This window comes from Anastrepha obliqua, chromosome 4 (assembly GCF_027943255.1).
Source record: "Anastrepha obliqua isolate idAnaObli1 chromosome 4, idAnaObli1_1.0, whole genome shotgun sequence".
NCBI lineage: Eukaryota > Metazoa > Arthropoda > Insecta > Diptera > Tephritidae > Anastrepha > Anastrepha obliqua.
In genome coordinates, this window is record NC_072895.1 from 38,268,495 (window position 1) to 38,279,275 (window position 10,781).

The 10,781-nt window shown below is 37.0% G+C and overlaps 1 protein-coding gene across 1 annotated transcript; it reads right to left on the reverse strand.

The window, feature by feature from the left end:
• Nucleotides 1-3,983: 3,983 nt before the first annotated feature.
• Nucleotides 3,984-10,687, reverse strand: LOC129245313 (LIM domain-binding protein 1). Its single transcript, XM_054883396.1, has 2 exons — nt 10,585-10,687; nt 3,984-5,912 (listed from the first exon to the last, which is right to left on the reverse strand). Exon 2 carries the CDS (start codon nt 5,880-5,882, stop codon nt 4,134-4,136), a length of 1,749 nt encoding a protein of 582 aa, XP_054739371.1. The 5' UTR covers nt 5,883-5,912; nt 10,585-10,687; the 3' UTR covers nt 3,984-4,133.
• Nucleotides 10,688-10,781: the final 94 nt, after the last annotated feature.

Sequence of the window (10,781 nt, forward strand, 5' to 3'; positions counted from 1 at the left end):
CTATATATATAAATGTGAAAATCTGTCCCTATATTCGCTTAAAACTCGAGAACGGCTGAACGGATTTATCTTATCTTGGTCTTGAATTATTCGTGGAGGTCTAGGGAAGGTTTAAAAGGTGAGAAAATTTCGAATAATTGTCGGGAAAATGGTCAAAACGTGGACCCGGGTAACCTTTGGTTGTGTATGTACAATATGGGTATCAAATGAAAGCTGTTGATAAGTACTTTAATACGGGGTCATTTTCATACCTATTGATCACTAAGGTCTCGAAATATATGCCAAAACGTGGACCCGCCGTGTCTTTGCACCGAAATAAACCAAACTTACACACATTGTTAAGGAGGTATTGAAGATGGTTGCCGTATAGTTTGGATACCTATTGGTAGATACGGTCTCGAGATATAGGTCAAAACGTGGACCCGGGTAACCTGGGGATGTGTATGTACAATATGGGTATCAAATGGAAGCTGTTGGTGAATGCTTTAGTTCAGAGTATTTCCATCCGCTCCGTGACTAGGGTCTCGAGATAGAGACCAAAACGTGGACCCTAGAATATGTTTGTACAATATGGATATCAAATGAAAGCTGTGGTTAAGTGCTTTAATACGGGTTAATTTTCATACCTATTGATGACTAGGGTCTCGAAATATATGCCAAAACGTGGACCCGCCGTGTCTTTAAACCGAATTAACACGCATTGTTAAGTAGGTATTGAAGATGGTTTCCGTATAGTTTGGATACCTATTGGTAGATAGGGTCTCGAGATATAGGTCAAAACGTGGACCCGGGTAACCTTCGGACGTATATGTACAATATGGGTAGCAAATGGAAGCTGTTAATGATTTCTATAGTATAGACTATTTTTCATACCGTTCCGTGACTCGAGATATAGGTCAAAACGTGGACCCGGGTAACCTTTGGTTGTGTATATACAATATGGGTATCAAATGAAAGCTGTTGATAAGTGCTTTAATATGGGGTAATTTTCATACTTATTGATGACTAGAGTCTCGAAATATATGCCAAAACGTGGATCCACCGTGTATTTGCCCAGCGAAGCGGGCCGGGTTTGCTAGTATTTATTATAAAATATAGTTCATATTACAACAAAAATCATATAACACAGAATTCAAATTTTGTACAAAATTTTCCAAATTTTCATCGAAACATTCAACTTTTTAACCAGAATTTTTTTCTAATTTTTTTGACTACCTAGTTTTATATCCTACAGGATTGTACTATAAAAAAGTGTAAGTTGCAATGATTACAAAATACCGTTGTCAATAGGTTTGTCAATTTTTTTTTTTTTTTTGTACGGTGCTTGTACTTTATATGGAAGAAAAATTATGAATGTCGATTGCAATTTTTCGTAAAATTTTGGGACTTTACGAGAATCTTTTTATTTCGGTTTCTGAGAAACAGGCGCTAAGGAATATGTAGAGGCAAGCAATTTAATTTAAAATAACTGTTGAGATGAAATAGTTGTAGATTTATTTGCGCTAAAGTAGAGAATAAGAAACTTGGTTTTTAAAAGGTGGGCATACAGCGGCTGTATTACAGCCTCGCTCTTATTTCCACCTAATTTTTTCAATAGCGATTTTGAGTGCTTCCGAGTAAAAGCATCGATTTTTTAAAGACATCAGCCTCTATCACTAACCACAAAACGCATCACTTTATATCATTGCCCCAACCCAAGGCGTATTCATTAAAGGTGGTGGCACTAGACCAACAACAATATTCTGTTCGTTCGATTGTCAACGGCGAAAGAAAAAAAATAAATCTGCTGATTTACTGATACCACCTTTAATATATTCACCTTGGCCTTCTTTAAGAATATTCGATTCAATATACATACATGCCTTCTTGGACCTTACCAACATCCAACACAAAAACAAATAAGGATGAGTAGGTATTGAAACAAAGTACTGAAATTAAAATATAATTTTGGCTGAAAAGGAAAATTCATTCGTTTTCTTTCTTTCTATAGACATGTTGACCACTTTTAGCATAGCGATGTTCGGTCCATCTCCATTTGATTCGCTGCGCTAGTTATCACTCATAGTTTCTAGTTGCACCATCGTTATAGATGCATCCATGATTATTCCAACGACATTTGGGGTCTACGTTACCAGAACGATTCGGATTTATATCCGATCCAGGACTGTCACTTCAGCAGCAGTTGCCATCTGTTCGGCTCGGCTAAATGACAGTCCAGAGTATTGTTTATTAGCGCGCGGAAGCATTTTGCCGAGAGTAAGCGCGAAAAAAGGAAATCAGTAATGGATTTCAAACTTAATAGTGTGATTGCATTATACCACTATTTAGCTGGAAAACCACAAACAGCGATTGTTCGTGAGCTCGAGCACCTTAAAGTAAATAAAGCTTTTGTTTATCGCACGAGTAATGGTTACAATGATATTGGTAGCGTCGCGAAACGCCATTGAGGTGGTCATCAAAAGACTGCAACGTCACGTTAAATGGTTCAAAAAGTGAAGAAGCGACCTGAGCGAAATCCCCGACGAAGTGCCAATCAAATGGCGAAAGAACTGAAAATATCTAAACGTAGCATCCGCCGGATACTGAAAAATGATCTCAAAGTCAAGCCTTACAAGATCCAAAAGGCGCATGATCTCACACCAAAGCAGCAACAAGTCAGACTTGAAAGAGCAAAGGAGCAACTCCTCGGCCGAAGCAGTCAATTTCAAAACATTGTGTTTTCTGACGAGAAAAATTTTCAAATTGAGCAACTCGTAAACTCCGGAATGATATTTGACCGACCGTTCACACTAGAATTTGAGTCATCGATTGGCCACCAGGAGGCAGCATCCGCCACAGGTAATGGTTTGGGCCACTGTAATCGAAGATGAGCGCTCTCCAATCGAGTCTGGCGTCATGGTAAATGTGGAATATTATCGGGAAAGTATTCTGGAGGTGGCTTCGTAGCCGTCAGACAAACATTTCGGTGGCAGACCATGGACGTTTCAACAGGGCCCGGCACCGTCTCACAAAACTCGATTGAACCAAGAATGGCTAAAAAACAATTTTCCGAACTTCATAACGTCCACACAATAGCTCTCAAATTCACCAAACGCGAATCCGATGGATTATTCTCTTCGGGCCATTTTGGAGAGCAAGGTCACTAAAAGATTCACCAGTCTCGAGGTGCTGAAAAAAGCCATCGTTGGCGAGTGGGCCAAAATACCTGAAAGTCACATTCGGGCAGCTTACGATTCGTTTTTGGACCGTCTAAAAGCCATAGGTGGCAGGCAAGGCAAAAGGTAGTCATATCGAGCAAAAGTAAATTGATTTTTAATTTTGTATTATTTTCACATATTTTTTACTTTGAATTGAATAAAAGTATTTTTTCAAATTAAATTTATGGACTTTTTAATTGGTTACACGAGTGCCGAGTGCCGAACCCTGTAGTTTAAATCTCACAGATCATAATAGTACCAAGCCATTCACAGAATTTTCACAAATATGTAATTTCTCCTCCTTTTGTTTGTTTTGTATTCTCTCTTACGACGTTAAACTTGCTAAATCGCGAAAAATAAAGTAACAGTTTTGAGAAGACGCGACCTCCAGTACTCAATTCGCCTTGGCATTAAAGCAAAGTTTTAAATAAGCGATATTTTTGAGATAACGAAAATAGTAGTATGCTTGATAATATAAGGCCTCTTCTTTTCGGTAAGAGTTAGAAGTGGCGAATAGACGAAGCAATGAATAAATTACGTGTGTTGGTAAGACAGTGGCGTATACCAGTCTAATGAGTAATAACCATACTCGCTAATGGCGAATCTCACTCGATAACTTTGTTATTGCTTCCGCATGTAAATTTTTCGTCAAGTTAATCGAGCATAGGATATCGAGCAGGGGAATGGCGAATAGAAGAGGCCTACTTTATAAAAGGTCTCTGTAATTTATAACGCGTTTGGAGGGGTCACGACTGTAATTAGCTCGTTAACAATAAACAAGAAACATATATTTCAACTTTATTTTACAATAAAAAAGCCAAAGGAGTTACAATCTTAGTTACATATTATTGTTACTTCCGATTATGTCAAATTTATTCCCATTTATATGAAATACATACGTTAAATACAGCTACGTACATAATTTTAGATGCACATCTATTGTGAAACTATTGGACTTTTTTTGTCGATTTCGGAAATATTCGTATTATTTTGCTGCACAGATGGATTTCCAGGACTAGATGGGATATTTCCTGCTCGGTCGATATTCCATGGGTTAGCTCCGGATATTGGAGAGTCTGCATGGCCAAAACCAGAATGATTTTCATGCTCCACCGCATTAGTCCCATCATACTGAGTATTTTCCAATCTTGTAATTAATCGTTCATCTTCTTCACCAAACTCGCCGCCCATCAAAGTTGGTTCACCAACAACCATTACGTCCTGCGAAGACAGCGAAAAATTCGGGCCCGAAGGTGAACGCTTTTGATTAGTTACAGGAGGCGTACCCGCGCTTGCCGCACCACCTGAATTTGAACCTTTTCGTTTACGCCTTTTATTAGCCGGTCTTTGTGGATCCTTTTTTCCTGGGGGAGCAACCATCCGCTGCCATTTTTGAAACAAAGTTGTCTTCAAACAATCACGAGGACTAAGAGCGTAAGCTTTATGTCGAGACATTAATTCTTGCATAGGCTCAAGTATAACGCATAATCTTAAATAATTCAACGTGGAATTAGTTATGCCCGCTCTCGTAATATTCTTCGTTATTTGATCCAACAACATTGGGTCTGGCGGCATCGAAGTGCCTATTACAGATCTTGGAATAAGTTCCCTATGTCCCTTGATTGTCATGTGCCAAGATCTTATACGCATATAATCATCATAAACAAACTCTAGTATGAGTCTTGCATCGGCACATACTTTAGTAAAAAATGGCTTGCCGTGTTGTGTTATGACTGTGCATTGATCACAATCAAGCGTAATGGTCGTATTATGAAATGACTCTTTTGCATGTTTAAGCTGGAAATACAAATCCGAAACTCCTCCTTCGTAAATACTGCGAAAAAATCGTGGTATTAGTGTTCTCCCAATGGTATACCTTTTCGGTCCGTCTTCTAAACAAAATAGTATTGTTAATCGGGCATCATCCTCAAAGAATTCAGTGGTGAAAGAATCCCACCAGCAGTTATCACTTTCATCTGTGCGTTGCTGAAGCCTTTTATTCAATTCAAAAACACGATGCTCAGTATGACTAAAATAAGAATTATGTCGCCTAAATCCTTGTTCCATACGATCTATTTGCTGAGTGCTTCCCATCATTGGATGACTGCCTGTGTGACTAAACGGAGAGCCACTTGGTAATGTACTGAATTGGCCACCTACACCAAAAACGGATTGCGAAGTAAAATGGCTACCTTGGGTGGAGTTAAATGGAGTTCCTGAGCTTGATGGTCTGTTAAATTGACCTAAACTTGAAGATGGTGAACCAAATGGACCCCCGACTGGGCCATTAAATGACCCCGAACCCGTAGATTGATTATAAGAACCTGCAATATTTTGTTGTACGACGGGTCCCGGTGTCGAAGAACCAGATGGAGCAGGCGAAGACGTATACTGAGGAGTATTAGATCCCGGAGGATTGGTGTTTTGAAAAATGATTGATTGATTACCAGCAGGAGAAGACTGCCCTCCTTGCTGATATTGACTATTGCTTGAATTATACGCAATACTGTTCTGGGGAAAGCCACTTTGATTCGAACCATCAGAATTCATAGTAGAGTTGTTTGAATTGTTTAAAAGCGTTGAGTTCTCGGCAACATTTATGTTTTTCCAACTGTTCTCGTCCATAGCTGCTTGAGATGTCATTGTAGGTACCGTATTAATTCCACGACGATTCATTCCTAACATTCTTTCGTTTTCACCGGACACATTTGATATCTAAAATAAATTTAAAATAATGCAATTAAAGCAACATAGCATACTGGAATTTCCAATGTCATCGATAAAAAAATATTCAGAGTGAGGCATAATATAATATAAAACAGATTTTTGATAAAGCCAATTTATATTTGGACCAAGGTGCATTTATTAAAGGTGGGCGCACTAGACCAACAACAATGTTTTGTACGTTTGATTGCCACGCCAAAGTATTGAAAAAGTAGAAAACAAAAAAAAAAATGGGCACAGCGAAAGAAAAAAAACACATCAGCTGATTTACCAACACCACCTTTAATAGATCAGCCTTGATTTGGTCCCATCACGTGGTCGCGAGTCTTCAGCGACTCTAAACTTAAGGGGTAACACCACTGTAGAAATTTCAAAAAATTGATTTTTTTTTTATAAGCTTAAAAAATTCTTCGAACCTTTTAAAATACAGAACAAAAAGTTTTATAAGTTACCGAAGTCTATTTCATAAATATTTTAAGCTTTTAACCAAGCGTTAGTGAGTGCTACCTAACGACTTCTCCAAATTTCCAAACTTTAAACGCGTTTTTCTCAAAACACGTTTTCTGAAATTGGCACGCAGCATAACTCAAACAATTTTAAATATTTTTAATCAGGTTTTTCACTACGTCTGTATAATAACCTTCTTAAGAGAAGAGCGTAGGGGATTTTCGATAGATTAATTTAAACGATTGTTATAATTATTTAAGTGCCGTTTTTTTAGTCCAAAATAGAGTTTTTTCCTTCAAATGCTTGCTAATTCCACAAAAAAAAATATTTTTTAAATCCCCTACGTGTTTCTCTAGCTATTCTTATCTAGATTAAGAAAAAAAATGTTTCTTTGTTCCAGATTAAAATTTGCACCCTCTGTGCTGCGTGCCGCGGAGCTCCTTCAAGAGAAACCACATTACAAAAATGTCTCCAATGCCGCCATTTTGTAAAATTTTTCGATCAAACTTTGTAGTTTTGTATTTTAGTATATAAGTAATAACTTCCCAAATCAGAGTGATTGTTTCCCCTTTCCTTCTATACAAAAAAATTCTTTAAAAATCGTGTTTATTTTACGCATGTACAGTGGTGTTACCCCTTAAACTCTATTATATTATAATTTAATAGACTATAAAACTGCACTCACAGAAGTTTTATAAGATTCTGATTATAAGTTTAACATTTTTTTCACAATTTTTTTTATTATAACTTTTGCGAATTTTATACAAAGTTTAGAATTTGTATTTATAAGGTTTTTGTTATAGAATGAACTATTTATAAAAATTTAACTACTAAAATTTTGGCAGGAAACATTTGTGAATTCCACGTGAGTTAACAAAGAGAAATGGAATTACAAAACCTGCCATATTGCGAATATTATAAAAAGATAGTGACTTATTCCGCTGTTGTAAACTGATTTTCCTGTAACAGTTATACTTTTCGCACAACTTTTTTGACGAACTTATGTACATACTCGTTTATATTTATTTGTATAAATAAATATTGGTACAGAAGAAATTATTAGTAGAACTGGCCAAGTGTGATATTGAAACAGTTTCACCAAAATTACGCTATAATGTTACCTAAGGCACTATATATAAATATATATGTATATGTTTCCTAAGAAAAATTAATTAATTATTTTGTGCGAATTGTCCCAATGAATCTATGAAGTTCTGACTTAAGTGCCCTGGAAATACCGATATAAACGCTTAAGCGTTTACTTTTCATCCACACACTCATTTTCAATACTCAAAATTTCTACAACTAGCCACACTGTGTCTTGTCAAGGGAATTGTCAAGAGAGAACGAAAAAACTGGTTGCTGAGCAAATCTTTTATTACTAAATCATGTTTACATATGTATCCGTGCATGTATCTCCGGGCATGAAACTGCAAAATTAAAGAAAAAGTCTCTAACTAAGAGTGGTCGCCCCTCGGCAGGCAATGGCAAACCTCCGAGTGTATTTCTACCATGAAAGAGTTCATCATAAAAAAAAATTTGCCGTTCAGAGTCGGCTTGAGACTGTAGGTCCTCCATTTGTGGAAGAACTTCAAAACGCACCCCACAAATAGGAGAAAGAGCTGGGCTAAACACCTAACAGTGTACGCGCCAATTATTTATTTATTTTTATATGTATCCAAATTTTAGAAGCCGGCAGCCAAGCAAATTGTCCCGATATTGTCAAGCTACATAACATGTTACCATGTTTCCATATAAATGAATAAACTAATGAAATATTATTACTTAATATATATATGTACGTTTGTGTACTTATAAATGCTTTTCAATTACTTGTAATGTGTTCGCCGAATTTGGCCGAAATCGATCGAGTTGCTGGTTCGCGCAAGCGAAAAAGGCCTAGAGTGCAAAGGGTTAATATTTAAAACACATATACCCAACACAAACACGCTGTGAAATAAGGGTTTCAAATGGGTTTGGGTTTGTATTTGATTCGATTGTGTTTTGGCTGGTGTTTGCACTTCAACACCCTAGGGGCAGCAAACCCAAAAGTAAGCTGCAGTGGAAACATGAAATTAGACGAGTTGGTTTAAGTTTTAAGTAAGTTACCTTCACATGCGGGACAAATGAATCTCGCCACGAACAGTATTAGCGGCAAAAATATTACCTTTCAGATTTAGAAAAAGCTTTTAATGGTTTTCAATTCAATTTGGTTTTACAATTTTTCAGTGTAGGTATGTTGATTGTAAGATTGAAAATAAAAATAATATTCCTTGCTTATGAAGAAAGAAATTTGACTGCTTATTATAGCCCATCATTCCATATCATAATTAAATCATGATTATAGCCTATTTTATAAAAATTGGAGAAATGATTTGGAATAGTCTCTAATTTGACACTTCAGCATTGAAGAGAACGAGCGGAATTGAAATTCTGATTAATTATCATTTTTTTCCTAAATATTCTTCGCCACCATTTTTTAGCCTTCAAATTTTCAAAATTTTTTTTTTGCTAATACACTTCAGTACAGTGGTTGTTGTGCGCAGGTCAGTCATTTGATGGGAGTTTCGAGATAAAGAAGTTGAGCAAGGGAAAATGATGCCACCCTTGGAAGGTGAGGAGGCACTCTCGGTGAATGATGGAGTATCTATGCACTGTAAGGTCCAGTGGTTGTTGTGCGCAATCAATTGGTACAAATATTTTCTGACATGCGAAAGAAAATTGATGTTGAGGGACCTCTGTCATCTTTGTTTCTCGCAATATTACTGATGCGTGACGACCATCTCGCGGGCCTTCTCTTCAGTAGCGTTGCATGACTAACGTCATCGAAATTCTTGGACAGATCTAACTCTACTATGACTCTTTATTTGTGTGTGTATAGCGTTAAGTTCTGTTGCAGTATTGCGCATTTTACAGAGGATATGTTAATGCGTGTAGAAGTACGATAAGACACATCTTGGTTGGCGGGCTTCCCAGGTTTCAGTAGTAAAAGTGTTTTCTACTTGCCAGAAATTATAAGAGTAACCAATGGCTTTAGAGTCTTTTGCTTTCCTGATGCTCACCCGAACTGTTGGCTGGTTGCACGATGCTTGGTTTTATCTACCCCAGATTAAGGGTGAAATTCACTGCACTAAATAGGGAAATCCCCGAGGCCCCTGAGAGGAATAACCAGCTGCCAAAGGAATGTTCCTTACTCACCCAGTTGAGTTTCGGATTGTTTATGTGCACAGTCAATAGTTGACCCCTACGATCATCTGTCAAGATTAAATTAAACTGATCGTAATGCGCGTTACGTCATACACAATAATGTCTGAATCGATAAGACAATATTGCACAATATTCCACTTGCGTTTCGGGGGTGACTGGTGTAGTCCCAGTAGGACCTGCCGTGCTCGACGCTGTATTTGTTGCAGCCTGGTTTTGGACGATGGTTATGTTGATTGGGGCATTTTCGGTTGTTGGGCAGAAAGAGGGGAAAACGTAGCAACTCGTCCAGTCTCGAGTGATTTGAAAGAGAACATTTCTCTGAGGATGACACCAGCTAATGCAAGTATTCAGAGCCCAACAACATGCCTTTGTGGCAACCACGCGACTACCTTCGTTCTGATATTGTATCAAGTTAAACTTCTACCTATCCCGGATAGGTATGTCTAAAATATGATTATGACCACTCAAACCAACAGCACGCTTCTTGGTCCTACCGTTAGATGCGCTCGATGACGATTTTAGTTGGACACTTGTTTCCTCTATTTTTCGTAGTCTTACAATTAAAAATGCCAAATAGATAAATAATTTTTTGTAAACAATTAGAAATATATGATTTGTATTTATAAACTTCCGAAATTGGTCAGTGTGATTATAGAAACTCCCAACAATGATGAGCGAAATAGAATGATACAATTCTACCTACATGTACTACAGTCTTTCCTGAATTTTCAGCAATGAATATTAAAATCACAATATAAGCTCTTCAAAATATGCAGTAAATAGAGGCCCCTAAGATCTATCGATCGCAACCCAACTAGCCCTCGAAAACATTTCTTAGACGAAATTACAAAATCCGAGTTTTATAGAACATATATTAATATTTACTGCATTTATTTAAAAAATTTCCCCTACACGTTTAAAAGCCACTCAAACATATCTCCACGTATTGCAAGTACATGCATTTTAGTACCTAAATATAATAAGATATTATTAACTATTTATCACATACCAAATTGCGTAAAACTAAGTATTTCTTCACAATTTTCTAAAAACAAAAAAAAAACACAATTTAATCTGTATCTATATTTTGACAATAGCTATATTGATATATAGATATTACAAACAGGAAAATCGATTAATTTAGATAACTAATTTCTACCGAAACTCTAAAGTAGCCCATTGACGGCACCATCAGCATTCACTATC

Bases quoted from the DNA above. Each gene is read 5' to 3' on its own strand.
- LOC129245313 (XM_054883396.1), bottom strand. From the start codon at position 5,882: ATGTTAGGAATGAATCGTCGTGGAATTAATACGGTACCTACAATGACA.